Source organism: Athene noctua, chromosome Z, assembly GCF_965140245.1.
Source record: "Athene noctua chromosome Z, bAthNoc1.hap1.1, whole genome shotgun sequence".
Taxonomy (NCBI): Eukaryota; Metazoa; Chordata; class Aves; order Strigiformes; family Strigidae; genus Athene; species Athene noctua.
The window spans coordinates 11,178,057-11,195,771 of NC_134077.1; the positions used below are offsets into that span (position 1 = coordinate 11,178,057).

The window sequence follows — 17,715 nt, forward strand, 5'->3', positions numbered from 1 at the left end:
AAAAATATTGCACAATGCCTGATGCTAATCCACAGCCATGAGTGGGGTGAAGCGGGAGCTGGGTTTTTATGTGAACAAATAGCGGTCACCTCCAGTGTATTCATGCAGAGGAAGGCTGTTATTTGAGGGCGAGCACGTGGGCATTGGCAGACAGCAATGGGGAAGTGTATGCTGTGCACCGGGCTTAAGAGGCAGGTTGCGGTCAGCAGGGTGCGAGGTCCCCCAATGTCTCTATCTGGCTCTGACCCCCTCCCCAAAGCTTGGTAAATACAAGCGTCTTTGTGCTGTTGCTGGACCACAATGAGCTTTTTTTGTGTTTACGGCTGTGATTTGGGCACCTAATTCTGAATTGTATTGATTTCCCTTTAAATGGCATTGAAAAGCCTGATCTAAGCACTCTTTTGTGGCCTTGAGTTATTTGTCCTGTCTGCATGAAAAAGCAGGACCAGAAAACAAGCCTTTAATTCATCTGCAGTGCTAACACCAGCTACCTGGCAGTGAAGAGGAAAGGCTCAAGTGAGCCCCATTTGGAGGATATTGGTAGGATCTTTATGCTGTGTGCTGGTTCCCTTTAGTGTCATTCATCATCCTCTGGTCCTCCAATGTCTCACCCCTCCATATCATACTGCCCATATGCTGGGGAGCTGTGATATAGATGCAGAGATTGGAGGAGTTGCTGTTTCACCCAGCAAATGCTCTTCCTCAGGACAAGAATCTCAAGCTGACTTTGCAAGGAGGCCAAGTGGGCAAGGTCCCATCCAGCCTTCCCTTTCCCTTAGGATGAAAATGGTGTCATAGCTCTGCCTGTCCCAGCAAAAACAGCACTTGGAGTCCCAGGACACACAGGCATTTTTGGACCAGAACAGCTAAGACATCCAAGGGAAGGTTTTACTAAGACCTTCTGCTGGAATACAGGTCAACACATGAGCTCAGGTCCCCTCCTGGGATGCAAGAGTAAAGTCTCCTGGGAAGGAAAAGTCAAGATCACCAGGCCAACATCATCCAGAGCTCTCTGCAGAGCAGCTGAGACAGAAAAGCAGAAGTAGCAGCAGATGGGTCTTCTCCTGGTCCAGCCTATGGCAACACAAGATGATTAGTGCTAGAGGTATGCGACCATTGCAGATGGGTGCAGAGGGGCACCAGCATTAGCACCTTCTGGCAGAGCTCAGTCCTACCCTGAAGCCATGGGAAAGGCTAACTTCTTGGGGTCTCCTTCCCATTCATGGCTGGAAACTCCTGCCTCTACCAGTGCAGGATGGACTTTGTTGCTGTTCCAGGTTTGCTGTCCCCTGCTACACCCAACAAGAGCTGGATGTGATGGTATGCGGGGAAACAAGGCTGCCTCTGACATGGAGCCCTTCTGACTTGCAGCAAGGAGCACTGCCAGCATGATGCTTCAGGCTGATGTGATTTGGCAGATCTAAATTGCCGTGAAGCTTTGTCCCAACATGGGGCTGCTGAAAATGCATGAAGACCAATACGAGACATGGACATAGCAGTTCTGTTCTGGCACAGGGAGTGCACACTCTGCCCTGGTGAGAACCCACTCGGACAGGGCCAAAGCTGTTGGTTCAGCCAGTCTGGTGATGTGATACAAGCAGCAAAATGATCCTGAAGTTACTTGTCTGCTAAGGCAGCTTCCCCCATGGTGCTACCATGTCTCCCAGCCAGGCCTCAGCATGGGACCGCAGCCCACAAGGCACGAGGGAGCTGCCGCATCCCTTGGGGCTGAGCCAGTGCTGCAGCAAGGACTTGGCCCTTGCTTCTGCTGTGAGTTTGTGTTGTTTCTGCTTCCAGCAGTGGGTCTCTGTTCTGTGGTTTCCCACTGGGTTTAGCACTGCATTTTCTCCCCAGGAGGGTGCTTTGCCTTGCCACTGCATAGCCTTGTTGGCCCCCATGCACAAGCCATACAAGTGCCACCATCCTGACAGTGCCATCATCCCAACTGTGCCACCTGGAGCTCAGTCCCAGGCATGGCATGCCAAGCTGATAGCAGAACAGGCATCACACCTCCCCACTCGTGGACAGGAAGATAACTTCTTCATGGAGCAAGCATCAGCCTCTTGCAACCGAGTGGCTAGAAGGGCCACAAAGGCCCTTTTCACCCCGTGATGGACATCCCTGGCTGGGTTTGGGGTGTAGCTTCAGAGGGAGGTGCACTCAGATGCAGAGCAGTGGTGGGAGGTAAGGCTGCTGCAAAGCTGAAGGAGAGCCGCTTTGGGAGCAGCAGGACTTTGCCAGCCCTCATGGGAGGATGTTTTGTGGTCACATCCAGGCTAAGAGAAGAGTCTTTCCTGCCCTGGAGCTTGGCCTGAGCCAAGCATGGAGGAGGGGGAAAGCACCTACCTCCTTTACAACACCCCTGAAGTAAACCAAGGTCTGCTTCCAGGCTATCATGGAGTGATTGAGTACAAGTCCTATAGCACCCATCTGTTATCTCTTAATTAAAGTTTCTTGCTAATTATTTTTTCTTGTCAGGAGAGCAAAGCTGCTGACTCCAGGGATTTACCAAAGTAGAGCAAACAAAGCCGGGCTCTGCTTGTTGCAATTCTTCATTAATGGACAAAATTAACTTGGAACAGTCCATATCTTTGGCTACATCAATGACACTTAATTACGCCTGTTTCCTTACAAAGATGTATCTACTTTTAAATCACTCATGGAAGAACTGCCTCCTTAAACATGAAATTCGTTCTCCTTGAAGGAAAGGTTTCTGCTGGCAACAAAAGCTGTGCAAAGACCAGGTGGCACCAGAGGGAGTAGATGTGAGGAGATCAAGGAAGGAGTGTGCTTTGGGAGGCTGGTGTCAGGAAACCCGCTCCAGTGCCAGATACTGTTTCATCTCAATAAGGGCAGACGTCAGGGCTGTGGAGCTGCAGATGGGAGCAGAGCCAACAGCATCCCTTGGATGTGGTTGGTGCTGCTCGGGCCAGTCAACATGGGAGCTGGAGCATGAAAGAAGCCACAGCGTTGTCCGGTAGCTGGAGATGACCAGGAATCTGCCCCATCCAGAGGGGAGATGGTCAGGCCACCTCTCCTTCATCTTGCCCTCTCCACCTTCTGGGGTTCTACACTCATCTCCTGCGGGCTTGTTCATCTCGTTTACGACAGGAAGCTGCAGGATATGAGACTTCACCAGTTTATCTGCTTGGAAAGCTCCGGAATAGCTCTGGCACTGTGTAAATCTTAATTGTGTAATTTATGAATACATACACAGAGTTAATTAGTCGCTGAGATAATTATTTGTGGCTAGTTGCTTAGCTGTCAGAGGGAGGTACAAAGGCTAATGGGATGATGTGAAGGCCTCTCTGTCCAAAGGCATGTGCTCCATCATGCTGCATGCATTTTCCATGTTGTTGGGGGAAGTGGGAACATGGCCTTTCTTTCTGCCTCAGTTTCCCTGTCTGCAAAAGAGGGGCAGAGACAGCAGCCATGCATCCTTCAGAGTAGAGTGCTTGTATCTGTGCCCAAAAATGCTGTACTGCCTTCCTTTTGCTCACTCTCTGCTTACACCAGCCACAACCCCATGGAGCATTTGGGCAGAGGGCTCCAGAGGAACAGTTGGCCCAGTCTGCCTGAAAATCACTGTGACAGTGAGGGTGGTTTTGTCCCCCACTGGTGCATGCTGGTGGTTGGCTTGCAACAGGCCCTGGCACAAAGAGCCCTATTGAGGGGCTGCAGTGACCACCAGCACCAGGAATGCAAACCATCTTGTCTACTTCCTCTGCGCACTGTTCAAAAGACCCCCTCAGGCATCTGGGCACGCACCTCTATAACCACATCTGTGGCACAGCTCCATGCATGCTGCATAGAGCAGTGTCCACTGGCACACTTGCCCCGGCAGCTGCCCGTGCTGGCAGAGTGGGAGCCTTGGCAGGAGCAGAGGGAGAGCAGCCAGTGCAGATGGAGAGTCCCAAGAGGAGTTTTGCCACGGCAGCCCTTGAGTTTGCAGGATTTCCCTGTGTAGCTGCCCTTGCAGTCTTGATGCAGATCAAGATTCGTTAAGAAGGAAAATGAAGATGATGTTTCTATTGAGGAGCTCCAGCTGAGCAAGATGGCTTTGGGAAGCATCAAATGCATTTCCAATGGGTTCTGCATCTCAGCTGCTTTGTCTCATCTTCCCTCCATGTCTCTGCACTGGACTGTTGGTCCCCATTGTGTTGCAGTTGCACAGATTGCATCATCAAGTTCAGTTGTCATCACTAGGAGAACAGCAAAGCAGCTTACAACTCATTTCACTGAGCTGCCCCAGGTCCACTGCTGGGAGTTGTGCCTGTTTGTCCCATGGCAGGCTCCTGTCTGCTCTCCACTGCAGCTTTGCAGGGCTATGGGTAAAACTGTAATTTCTGTCCCCATTATGCATCACCATGGCTTCTCTCCAGTTCTGGGACTTTATGTCATAAGCCATGTTGTGCCCGACTGGCATGCTGTGCTGTGGCAGAGGATGTGGCCCTTCATTGGGTTGGGTGCTCAGAGGCATGTTGCCGGTTGGGGTGCAGCATCACAACCTCTCCATCATGTTTGATGCTTCACCCTTGTGCTATCACCTGACCCAGAAAGTGGCATACTTTGGAGGAACGGGGTGGTCTAGGGACAGGGCAGCATCTTTAAATATCAATTCTGGCCAATGACCACAGCAGTGCTGGTAGAAAGGGGTCTTTGGAAGTGTCTAGTCCAGTGTTCCTTCCACTCAGAAAGGGACTATCCTCAACAGTAGACTGGATCAGCCATGGCTTTGTCAACAGAGCCAAGGATGGAGATTCCCCCTCTCTGTGGATACTGTTCCAGGGCTGCACCACCCCCCTGGAGAGTAAATATTAATCCATGTCCTGAGCTGCAACACCTGCCTGTTAGCCTTCCTTCTGCCCATGCCACCACTCTATGTCCACCCAGCAGGGCAGGCCTTGCAACACAGGCACTGCCTTGGTTATTAATTCCATGTATTACCATGGTGTGTTGACCAGGAGGGATGGACAGACCTCCCTCTCCTCCCTACTTGAAGGAGCTGTGAGGCTCAGTGTGGACTGGGTGTGCAGTCCTGCCTATAGTAAGCCTGTCGGAGTTGGAGACTTCCAGTAAAAGCTCTGGTCACCCTTTCCCATCCCCATCATAAAGCAGAACTGGTATCTGCAACAGAAGACAGGGCTTCCCCAGCACTGGGGGGGGGGGCATGGGGGGGGGGGATGTCCTCATGGTCCCCCTTCCCAAAGGACCTGCCATGCATCTGCACAGCAGTGTGGTTGAGTGGGACTCCTGTGCCTGGCATGGAGCAGGAGGGACGAGGGGACCTGGCTCAGCTCCCGTAAGAGCCTCAGCAATCCTGGCTGGGAGAAACGCCTTCTCCAGAGCTGTGCTTTGGGTTTCTCCTTTGTCAGGGGTCTTAAATCATTGCCTTGGAAAGGAGCATTGCTTTCAAAGACCTGTCTTCCAGGAATGGCTCCCTCAGCCCTTCTGGATGAGTGCCAACATGTTTGCACTGTGTTTAAGGACAAATAGGAAATAATTCAAGGTGCCTTTTCCCCCTTCCCAGCTTAGTCCTGCTGCTACCAGCTACAGACAAGCTCTCAGCCACAGTCCTGAGAAGCAGAGCTGGGCACCCCACAGCTTTCCTTCACTCTCAAACCTTCCCTGGGTCTAGACAGGAGGCAGGCAAGAGCCAGGCCAGGCAGGTAAATATGTGGGTCCATTGCTGCACTGGAGCCTTTCTCCACACAAGGCTGGTGGGTGGTGTGGTGTCTCCAGTGTCTCTGCTGAGTAGATCCCCAAAGTGTAAGGCCAGGAGAGTCAGTGGTCTTTTGTGAGCCAGCAGGAAAGGGGAAGAGAAAATGTCTTTATCTTATGTAATAGAAGAAATTAGAGGAGAATTTGAATAAGGTACTGGGACTCCTTTGCTCTGTTATCTTTATCTGTCCATCCACCCATCTGCCTAGTCATCTGTCCATCCATCCATCCATCCATCCATCTGCATAGTCATCCATTCTTTCATCTTCATATATTCCCTCCATCCCATCTGTGCCCCTCCAGCAGGCTGTCCTGCTGTCTGCAATCACATGCATTCATTCATCCATTCACCCATCCATCTTCTTCCACACTTCTATCTTCCTGTTTATGTGGGCCTGTTCCAGCTGCCCCTCCTCACAGAGATGCCTCAGCTTACATGATCTCCCCTCTTTCTGCTCTAAGCTTTTTTAAGATACTTGGAATATACTTCTCTGATCAGCAGTTTCTTAAAGGTCCTCACCCTTGGCTAGTGTCTGAGATGATCCTAAGGCATCTCACCAGTATCTTACTCACTACAACCCGATTTTTCCCCATCTGTTCTTCACACTCCTTTCCCAGCAGGGATAACATCCACAAAGGTCCTGTTTTCCTGTCAGAAGTAGGTGTCATGACAGACCATCTGCAGGGAAAACTCAGACCTGCCAGGGACTCTGCCAGGGACTCTGCCAGGGACTCTTCCAGGGCCAGTCTCACCCTGGGGCTCTGTCCTTTGCAGATGGGCTCAGGCTTCCACACATGCCCATGGCATCCAGTGGCTGGATCATGCCATGTGGTCCCACCTATCAACAGGACTCAGGAGCTGATGTCTAAACAGAGAGAAAAGAGCAGGAGAAGCATGGGGGATGCTTCTCCAATCCCTCCCTACCATCAGCTGCCTGTAGCCTCACCAGCCTCACCAGGCAGCTCAGTGGTTTACTGCCCTGGGTGGTGTCTTCTGCTATGAATTCTTTTAATCACAATTTTCCCCCAAATATTGACATCCAAAGCATCTGATGGACATGGGTTTCTGTAATTCAATCACACTTTGTGCAAAAAAGCACTTTCTTTTGCTCCTTTTTTTTTTTTTTCATTTGCTACCCCTTATTTTATTAGGAGAAAGAGCAAGCGGTCTTTTTCTGTTTGTCCTTTCCATGTCACTCTTCATTGCTTAGGTGTCTATCACGTCTCCAGTCAGTTGTGTCCTTTTACGGATGAAGGGATCAAGTCTGCTAAGCCATCCTTAGTCAGGGACTATTACCAGCCTTTGCTATTCCTGTTTCCTTTCTCTGCTCTGTTTTCAGATGAACTGTACTTGTAATGGCGTGGGGACAGATTTGTGTGCAGCTTTTAGGGTACAGCAATTTCCATTTTGTTCTCAATCCCTTTCTGAACAATTCCTGGAGTTGGGTTTGTGGTTTTGGTCAGCACTGAGCTGATGTTTTCAGGGATGTGAGTCTGATGGCTCCAAGATACATTTCCATGGAGGCTGCAGCTCATTTGGAGCCATGAGTGCATAGGGGAAACAAGGCTTCACTTTCCCTGTGTGCATCCCTGTGCATTTATTGACACAGTGTTAGTGGCTAGTGGGTTTGTACTGTGATGTTCTTCTGTAACACTTTTGCACCCAGCTGTAATTTGGCCACTCTGACAGCCTCAGCAGCACACTGTCTCCTCTCACTGCCTCAACTCCCTTTTCCCCATGAGTTATGATGGTGTTGGGCAGCTCTGATCCAGCTCTGATCTCTGCTGAACTTCACTGGTGAAGTATTCTACTGCCATGTACGACCACTTGTTCTCACCTTTGGTCTGCTGACCTTCGGCTGCTATAAATCCTTGCAAGAACTTTCCTCATGTGTCAGGGCTGCTTGATTTCCTTGGGAGGCACCTTGTCAAACATGTTTTTGAAACCCAGGAGTATTTTGAGAAGTGAACCACCCTTGTCTGTGTACAAGGCTTGGTGAAGCCTTGAAGGAACCTCATTCCCTGTTCATCCACCTATCCTGCTACACCCCATGTCATGAACACACACAAAGTATGCGGTTTTATCCTTGCCACACACAGCTCAGCGCAGCCAGTGTAGCTACACGGGAAAGATTCAATTGCTAAGGATCATTAATGAATGTCAGCTCGAGCTCCTGTCCAGAAACCTGAGAAAATTCAATTAGGCAGCTGGTGCCCAATGAGCTGTATTGCCCCACTCACAAGATGCTAAATCAAGCAGCTCAGCAAGGCATCATGTTATTGTAGAGAGAGAAGAAAAGCCAGGCAGGGAGACAAACAGCATAGCATGCAGCAAGCAGCTGCCCTTTTCCAAAGCCCAGCACAGGTAGGTTGCAATCCTCCCACCTGGTTTCCTGGGCAGAGAATTGCAAGGGCAGCTGCCCGCATCCCACTCTTCACTAGTAAATAACTCGGGTTTAGTGGTAACAAGTCCTGGGGCTCTGTCACCCCTCTGCTGGGAGTTTCCGATGCATGCATTTGGTTTTCAGCCTGCAACAAGTCATGTAGATACAGGAGTGGCAGTGACTTGCTGGGGTGAGCATCTGGCCATGCTGTGGGGCATTTGACTGATGGCCATACATGCAGCCCTGAGATGTCTCCTCCAAGGTTAAGGTCAGAGAAAAGCATCCTTTGAGATGGAGGTGGTCCATGAGTCCTGATCCTGTGGTCTTTGCCAGCTGATCTACTCTAGTCTAAGGTAAAATAAATAATTATCGGGGCTAATAGGAGAACTTGGGCTTCCCTGGCCATCAGTACAATGGCGGTTTGTGCCCTAGTCCTTCTCTTGCTTTCTGGATATGATGGTAAGATCCATTTCCAAGGCAGCCATGCCCATGGGTCTCTGAACTCACCAGTTTTTCTCATCTTCCTCCCCACAGACAGCCACATCCAGTATGAGCGGGTAGGCGCAGATGTGACCATGAAGTGTGGCTCCATGGACTGGGACGCAGCGGTGACCTGGACGGCTAATGGCACTGACATTGACGCATCCCACCTGAATGGGTCCTACCTGATCCTGAAGAAAGTTGACCTGACGCAGAGCGGCCAGTACTCCTGCTATGAGGGCTCCTCCTGGCACCTCAAATACCAGACCTACCTGAGGGTGGGAAGTGAGTACCCCAGCATGGGATTTTGAGGGGGGCAGAGCCACACTCTCTGCTCCCATATTGACCCCTCACAGCCCACTCCTGCCATGCCAACCCCTGTGCTTTCCATGCATATGGGAGCCTACTTCACCCCACCATATGAGCTCCTTGTGGCATACTAATCCAAGCAGCAGGATGCTGAAATCATCATCCTGTCCCACACTTAGCATCAAAGCCAGTAGATTAAATGATGCCTCAGGAATAATTTGGGAAGGGATGATGCTTCTCCATCTAGCTCAGTGCCATGGCCACCATCTCCACAGGTGGAAAGAGTTGGGGCTGAGCTGTCAGCAAGGATTACAGCCAGGAAGAAGTTGTCCTGGCTGGGGTTATGGCAACATGGTTGTTTCAGACAAGCAACAAAAAGGTGGTGGCAGTTGCTGTGTGTTTGCAGGAGCCTCTGTGCACATTGGAGGGAGCTGCACATTTCCCACCATTTTGCATATCTTAAGCACGAGATGCACTGATTCACAGGTCTCAGCACGGGAGATAAGAGTTGTGCTATATTTCACATGATTCTGAGAGCTGATAGCAGCTGTGTGTTTGGTGGGCTGCTGTGTTTGTACAGCTGATAGCAACTGTGTGTTTCACAGTACGGCATCTGCAACCAGCAGTGGTGGGTGTCTGGGAGCACCAGCCGGCATAGCTGGCTGTGGAATAGTGACTGCTGCGGAGGATGCTGCGAGACATCGGCTGGAAGCCCCACCAGCTGGGGATGCATTGTGTAGGTAGCCATATGTTCCCAGTATTGGAGGACACAGCAGCACCTTTCTCTGCTCCTTGTCTCACCTTCTTCACCTTCCATCATAGCCAGGGTGGCATTTCCATCCTAGATGGTGGTCCAGGGACAGAGGGTCACAGCAGGACCAGCCATGGCCACCATAAGCACTGCAAATCAGGCAGGAGGGTCTCACTGCACCTGTAGGTCAGACTGAAGAAATCCAAGTCTCAGGGATGCTGCATGTTGTCCAATTCATGGTTGGGATCTGCTGGGAGGGATCCTGTCACGTGGGCCAAGGGGAAGGGGTGCTGGGAGAAGCTGAAAAGCAATATGAGAAGCAGGCAAGCGGGGAGCAGCCAGTGTAAGGCAGGAGGTACAGCAGCAAGTGAGTATTGAGGCAGGAAGCATGGCAGACAAAAAGGCAGTGGCAGATGAGTTGGGCCTCTCAACTGTGCTGTCGGGGTCAGGAGGTGTTCATGGGTAGTTCAGAGGCAGGGAAGGCAGGACCTGGAGTGCAGCTCCTCTGCTTGGGCACATGCTAGCCAGATTCCATCTGGGGAGGGGTCCCAGATCATGCCAATGCACAGGGGACTGCAGCCGAGGTCTGGAGGAAACGAGGGGTCCAGGGAGGGGGCTGCAGTCTTGAGCCTCCTCTTCTGCAGCTGTGGCATCGCTGTGACTTTGCAATGGCTCTTCCATCTGCTAAGCACCTCGCTAATAGTAATCCCTGTCAATCCGCTCAGGGACCCGTGGGAATTGCTCAGTGTTAGAGCCCAAATCCTGCTGTTTCCTATTACTGCGTGTTCCCATTTTCTGGAGACTCACAGCCCCCCTAAGTACCGGGCAGCTGAGGAGCTCAGTTGGACACTGCAGAGGCCACCAGCCCTGATAGAGAGAGTGACAAATAAATAAGTGAATGCCCAGTGTTAACACAATTAAGTATGCAAGGAACTAATCAGGTGAAGACGCTTTTAGTGTAATTAATTTAATTGCTTGGATTTTAATTTAATGTTCTCCGCAAGGTTTCTTTTCCCAGCACTGCCACCCCCAACCCCTGCCTGCATCCCCCACAACTTTTCTGCCTCTACAGGATTGATTCCCTGGAGGTGTGTGGGCTGCTACAGAGGAACTGGTTTGAGAGCATCCCAGGAAGGGATGGAGATGGGGATGGAGATGGAGACTGGCATGGGGATGGAGGTGGAGATGGATGGCTCACAGAAGTTTCGCAGCATAGCCCTGTGGTAGCATCCTTGCTGCAGCTGAGTGCATCAGGAGCCCAAACCTGGGATTTGAGGGATCTTGGACTCATTTCGTTTCAATTGCACGGGAAGTTAAATGAAAACAGGCCTGCGCCTGCATTTTCCCCTCTTACTGGGGCAACAAGAAAGATGACAGCAGTATGAGTGAGGGGCTGGGGGCCACATGCGGAGAAGTGCTGGGGATCTCATTAAATAAATGATGGTACCTGGAGTGTACCCCTGAAGTGATGTAGGGATGCTCCTGCTCAGAGAATGCTGCAGGAAGAATGTGGGGAGGGAGTGGAGAAGGGCTGGGAGGACTGGGAAGGGGTGTCAGTTAGCAAAGTGAGCTCCATCATGGGGGTCAGTGAGCACAGGGATAAAGGGAGACCTGCCAGGAGTCAAGCTGAGTGAGCCCTTGCAGAGGAAATTAAAAGGGCGGTTAGCCATATAAATACGGAGCAAACGAGGAGAGAAGAGCGGAGCTGGCTCTGCAGCCAGGTTTCAGGGGAGATTAAAGGTAACCTCAGAAGAGCCCAATACCGAATGAATGCCGCTGGGTCTGAGTGGCAATACTGAGAGCGAGGGCAGTGCAGGCTGGGGGAGAGGACGAGGGATAAAATCTGGAGACAATCCTCTGCTGTGGAGGCACCGTCAAAGAAAATCACGCATTGAAGGCTTGGGGAGCACCTCATCCCCAGGTGAGGACATGTCCTGTTCGTTAGCAAGGCTCATTAGCAGCTGAGAGGTCAGTGGCGTTACCCAGTGCTGTGGGGAGAGGCAACGTGTCTCCTGTGCTTGAGAGAAGGAAAAATCCTGATCAGACAGCCTGACCCCACAGCACAGCGGGGCCACGGGGCACGCTTGGAAGAGGGAGCAATTAAAGACATGGAGAGAAATGGAAAATGGGAGAAAAATACAAGGGGGACTTGCCAGGGATATATCACACCAGATTAATGTGATAGCTCCCTTTGATAAGGGAACTGATTTCCGAAGCCCAGAAATGTGGTCGATGTAATCTGTCTTGACTTCAGTGAAGTATTTGCTATGATGCCACATGGGAAATTATGAGTTAAACCAGAGAAAATGTGGATTAGTATGAGAGTTGGAACACAGCTTAGGAAATGGCTAAAGGGGATCAGATTGTGCTGAAAGGGGAGCTGCTGGAAGGGATGGGGGAGCTTCGGCATCAGCCTTTGGACCATTCTCAGTAGTGTTTCCAGTAATGGCTCTGGCCCGCAAGGACCAGGGAGCTCCAGTGAGATGTGCCAGTGCCTATGGGGGGACCTGGGGATTTCTGGGGTGGGGATTTCACTCTGGTGGGGCCAGGATGCTATGTAAGGGTGCAAAAGGCACGAAGTGCATGAAGGTGTCTCATAGATGTGCTTCAGGACATGGGTAGCTCAACTGGTCCTTGGGGTGTTGTTTGACACCAGGGTCCACATCATGGGGAACGTGGCCCGAAGCCAGCAGCACCCCGCAGAGGCTGGGGATAGCCAGGCTGTCTCATCCCCTGCAAAGACGGGGACATCAGTGCACTTGCAGTGGTGACAGTGTGCATCCAGGGATAGGGTGACATATGGATAGAGAGCCCACCTCAGAGAAGAGGAAGGGCCTACAGGCTTGCTTATGTGTAACGGTCCCAGATCACCCATCTCCAGTGTGAGAATCATCCCGAGCACAAACAGAGCCAGGGGAAGGCAGCACTTATGCAGGGCAACCTGTTCCAGGGGACTTTGAGCAGCGATGTGTTGCTCTGCCTCCTTTTTTCAGGCAGCTGAACATGAGGTGAAGCACAGGAGAGCGACCAGGATACTCTGTGTTTACCTACAGTGGATCCTCTTCCCTGCAGCCTAGAAAGTGGCAGATGCCCAAGTGTGGCCAGAAGCAGCAGGCAATGTGGCCAGGGCTTTTTGCATGCCGGGCATCCCTGACCTGAGCCCAGGGCTGAGCACCAGGAACAAGCAGGAGAGAGGGGAAGACTCCCAGTACTGGGAGTGCGGCACCAGGCTCCCGGCTGCCCCCTCAAGCAACAGCTCTGCATTTGGAAACACACGGCCAGAGGGCCTAGGGATGGATATAACAAAGACATTGGGAAATAATGCGCTCTTGAGGTTTGGCACACGGCTCCGTGCATTACAGAATGTTATAAAAATACTGCTAATGGGCCAGAGAGGAGTGGAAACGCGCGGCGGAAAGGCTGCCAGAAGCCGGAGAGCGCACATGGGAGCGGGGAGGCCTTGTGTGCAAAGAGGGAAGGGAGGGAGGCAGCCAGGGCGGGTGTCCATCCTTCTACTCCCATCCCTCTGTCCCATTCTAACCTGCCTATCTTCATCCTGACCTGACAGCTCTGCCCATTTGCACCTCTCCTTTCAGCCCTCTGCCCAGTTTTGGGGATTCCCAAGTGCTGCTGGCCATGCTGCTGACCCCTGCTGCTCTGCCCACTGCCTAAGGAGGCTGCTGCCTGGTGGACTGGGGTGCAGGCAGGGACGGGGTCTGAATGGGAGAGAAAATATAGCAAAACGTCCTCCAGCCGCAGGGACACAGGTCATGGTGGAGGCAGTGAGGTTGTCCTCTGTATTGCAGTGGTGACACAGTGGGTTGTTAGCCTGGTGCCAGCTGCAGCCCTGCCCCATGGTCATCAGGCGATGGTGGGAATGGGACTGGCAGAGGGCAAGCAGCTCTGGGCTGGCCTCCTTCCTCCATGTCTGTCACTGCAGTGGCTGGCGAGAGAAAGGGGAAAAAACATGCGGTTTGACGGAAAACTACATGGAAAAACAACCAAATTAACAGAAAAACAAACAGAGCAAAACCAGAGAGAGGGAGGGGGGAAGGGGCAAAGCAACAGGAACCACATGTGAGCGGGGAGGCCGGGAGAGCCCGAGTGTGTTCTCTGGCCTGATTAGCAAGTGATCAAACATTGGCCACTAATAAATAATCAGAACCTCCCTCTTCTCTGCCTTAGAAGTCCCTCTCCTCCCAGCTGGGCTCCAGCTGCAACCGGAGGGTTGGACTGCAGTTTGCATCTTTTTTTTTTTTTTTTAATAACTTTTTTTTTCTTTTTCACCCATCTGAAATAAAGAAGAAACAGAGAAGGTAACCTCTCAATGTAAAACATGCACCTCTGGCTCCCCCAGGGAGGAATGCAGCACTGAGGCAGTTATGAGCATCCCATGATGGGCACTGGCTAAACAGCAGAGAAAGACCATGCTGGGGACCAGTGTCTGCCCACCTGCTTCCATAGGTTGGTTTGGTGGGAAAAACTGCCGGAATGCACTGCTGACACACCAGCCTGGGAAAATAGAGGTTTGGCTGGCGCCAGCAGCCAGCAGTGAGGATGCCTCTGCTTCAGAGAAGAGTGTCACTGCTCAGGCCAGTGTTCCTGCTGCTGGCACGGATGCTCATGGAGAATCAGGGGCTCAGGGTCAGCGCATGCAGATATTTCCCTGCTCATGTCCAGCAATCTGTGACGCAGGGCTTGTGTTTTTTTTTAAAAGCCCCTTTGATGGATTTTTCCCCTATGAACTTATCCAATTCCTTCCCGCAGCCGTGTAAACGAAGGTTATTTCGAGAGCAGCAAGTTAAACATGCCTGCAACCGTTCCCTGGCACCAGGGCCAGCTGGCAGGGAGCAGTGCCCGCCCCTGCGATCCCTCTCACCCTCCAAATGTGCTCCTGCCCCTTGGGGACAGTCCTGTGCAAGGTCAGCCCAAAGGCTGTGCCCAAGAAGTGCTTGGGGCAGGACTACATTAACCTGGATCAAACCCATGGCAGGGATGGAGCTAATAAATTTAAGCATGTGGCTGCTGATATTCCAGAACCAGAAGATGCACCCAAAGCTGTTGGGTTTATTTCTGAGGTTGTGGTTGATTTTCCCCTACATGCCTGCAGCACAGGGGACTGGGTTGGTCCCATGGCCCTGGGGGGCTTCAGAGTCAAGAATTACCCCCAGTTCCTGAGAGCCACAGAAAGGGAGTGTCACAGACAAGGTCAACCAGATTGTAGGAGTGCTTTGTTCATCGAAATTCAGCTTTATTTCACAAGGTATGCAAGCTCTCCAATTGCTGCCTTTCTGTGCTGAGCTGTCTGTTTGCGGCTGGGAAAACTCAACGGACAAACTTTGCTGTCTGTGCCCAGATTTCAGGTCTTGGCCCAGCTGGGAGCTAGAAAGGCATGCTGGGTAGCAATATTCAAATTGCCATCCCAGCTTTTTGGGGAGAAGGCCAAAAAAACCCAAAAACCACCCACCCAAAAACCCCACCATGCTCCCAAATGCAATTAGTCCTAATCGAATTAGGATCTGGACTAGAAAAACAAACATGTTTGCAGGCAGCGGGCGACCTTTCTGCCCCGTCCGGCAGGATGCACACTGCTGTGCTGCAGCGGGAAGTGCTGAATGAAGCCATGCCCCGTGGCCCATGTGCACACACACTCACACGTTTGCACCCACACGTGCATGCACCCGCGCCCTGCTGCGTTCCTCCCATCCTTCCCATTGCAGGGCTGGGCAGCCTGCCCAGCTGCAGCATAGCAGAGTGATGCTTCTTTGGCTCACTATGTAAAATATGATAATCTGGGGCAGCCGGTGTCAGAAACAATAAAAATATCCCCTCTCCCATTCTTGCGGCCCCCTGCTTCGTGCGGGGGAGCTAGGGGCGGTGAGGAGTGTGCAGTGGTGAGGCGAGCGGAGCGGCACGTGGCATTTATTAGGTGCTGCAGCATGGGACCACAGTGCTGGCAGCTCTGTCCTGGCCTCGCTGATGCTGTGTCCTGTGAACCCTCTACCCAAGGGCAGAGCACACCTAGGAGGTGATAATTGTGTGCAGGTTCCCATGTCCCATGGCAGGTCCCCACCAACACCTGAGGGGATGTGGCCCCACACTTGACTCTACATTTGATGGATGAGCTCATGTCGTGCTATGGAAAGATCACGACTTCACCCTTCGGCTGAGTCATGGCAGGAGCATTGCATGGAGTGGGGGCACCAAGAAGCAGAGAAGGTGGTCACCCCCTTGACAAACCACTCCCCAGGGTGGAGATGGGGGAGTTCGAGGCTTGCCGGTGACCAGCCAAAGCCAGGATGGAGCGTCCATCAGAGAAAAGGTGCTTGAGGTTCTGGGACCCTCTTGATGAGAATCTGGTGGGGTCCCAAGCTTTGGACCTACATGTGAAATGAGCCCAGAGGCAACCTGTGCATCCTCTCCTGCAGAAGGGCTGGAGATGAGCTCATAGGATGGGGCAGGGGGCCAGTCTGGGTCTTTCCCCCTGGGCTGCAGGGGGGGGGAAGCTGCAGGGCTGTAGAAGAAGAATTAAAAAGACTTTGGAGCTCAACAGCTTCCTGGGAAATCCTCCCCGTCCTTGTCTAGCATGAATGCCAAAAGCTTCGTGCAGTAGCAGTACCAGCATCCCGTGGTGTCCCCGGGCTGATGGCAGCACAGCCTCCTCCCAGTCTCCTGAGGTTTGTTTATCCTCCTTAACATGACAAAAACAGCCCCGTAATTAAAGAAGCTCAAGTCCAGTCTAAACAGCTTCCACAACCCCTGCTCTGCAGTGCCAGGAATTAGGGATGTTCGGGTCTGAGAAGACAATGCCTCTTTGGCTGGGGGATGGTGGCCTGGGGCTGGGACTGTTCCTGTCGGGGGGTGGGGGGGGGGGGTGGGGGGAGGAGCAGAGGGGACACACGCTGGCGCTCTGTTTGCGCTGGCTTCTGCGCCAGGAAGGATTTTGTCTCAGCTATTGCTAAGTGCCCCTTGTCAAAATATTTGGCTCGAGCTTCCTGCCACCCACCAGCGGTGGGTCCCCAGCTTCGAGGGTGCTGGGAGGGGAAGGACCGGCCGGGATGCGGCCACCTTCTGTCACTGCAGCCATGGGCAGGGAGCAAAGGGGTTGATGCTCCATGTGTAGATACTTCTTTTCCTTCTCCGCACACAGCCCCACACAGCTGTGGCACTTAAATCAAATCACAGTTTGCAGACAGTGCTGGAAGAAGAAACCCTGACGATGTCACCAGCATGGGGTATAGCTCTTGCCTGTCACTAGCCACATGGGCCCATGTCCACAGGGACCCAGACCAGGTAGTCTCCCCAGGGATGGGAAGACCCTACAGTGGATCATTTGTGACCCTATTTCTTCTGCATGGAAGGAGAGGAGATGGCAGGAAGCAGCAAATCCTCATCTTTTCCGGGCTCCCAGTGCTTCTGCAACCCTCTACAAAACTGCTGGAGGCTGTTGGGAACCATGGTGGGGCCTGGGCAGGCAGTGAGGTCCTGGCCAAGGGCTCAGCAGGGTCAGGGCAGGATCCAGTGTACCTCAGCATGAAAGACATTGTCATTAGCTATGGTTTCTCAAGCCTGTGCTTCTGCTGTAAATAATTTAGCAGAATAAATGTGTGCTAACAGCAGGTCAGGGCGGGGAGGAGAGGAGAGGGAGGAGAGTCTTGGGTCTGGAAAGTAGGGAAGGGCACTGGGAATAAAGTGAGATTATTTTCTTCCCATTAGTGGGATGGGGTGGTGTCTCCCCCCCACCGGAAAAGGAGTCAGGTTCCCATGCCCAATAGATCCCTTCTCTCCCCAGTCCCATCCCAAGCTGTCAGCATCGGTACCAGAGGCAACTGCAGGACAATTTCCAGTTGCTCTTGCTCCAAGCACTTTAATGCTGTTTAAACAATTACGCAGTTGATAAATTTTGACAAGAAGAGATAGAAATAGCCTGGGAGAGCCACGCAGTAGAAATGCTCTAAACAGATGTCCCTTTTCTCCCCCTCCTCTGCTCCCTGGGGGTCTTTATCATTTGCTGCCAACTAAACAAGACAGTGTTTGCATGAGTTGGGATGATGAGGAGGGGGAGCAAAA

The 17,715-nt window shown here is 52.1% G+C and overlaps 1 protein-coding gene across 5 annotated transcripts in view; it reads left to right on the top strand.

Annotated features, from left to right (window-relative positions):
* The window catches only part of CNTFR (ciliary neurotrophic factor receptor), a 208,983-nt gene that overhangs the window by 140,191 nt on the left and 51,077 nt on the right, over positions 1-17,715 (top strand). For all 5 annotated transcript variants that reach the window (XM_074931791.1, XM_074931792.1, XM_074931795.1 and 2 more), the window contains one exon: positions 8,640-8,870. In XM_074931791.1, coding sequence (XP_074787892.1) covers positions 8,640-8,870 — 231 coding nt within the window. The remainder of the gene's footprint in view (positions 1-8,639; positions 8,871-17,715) is intronic.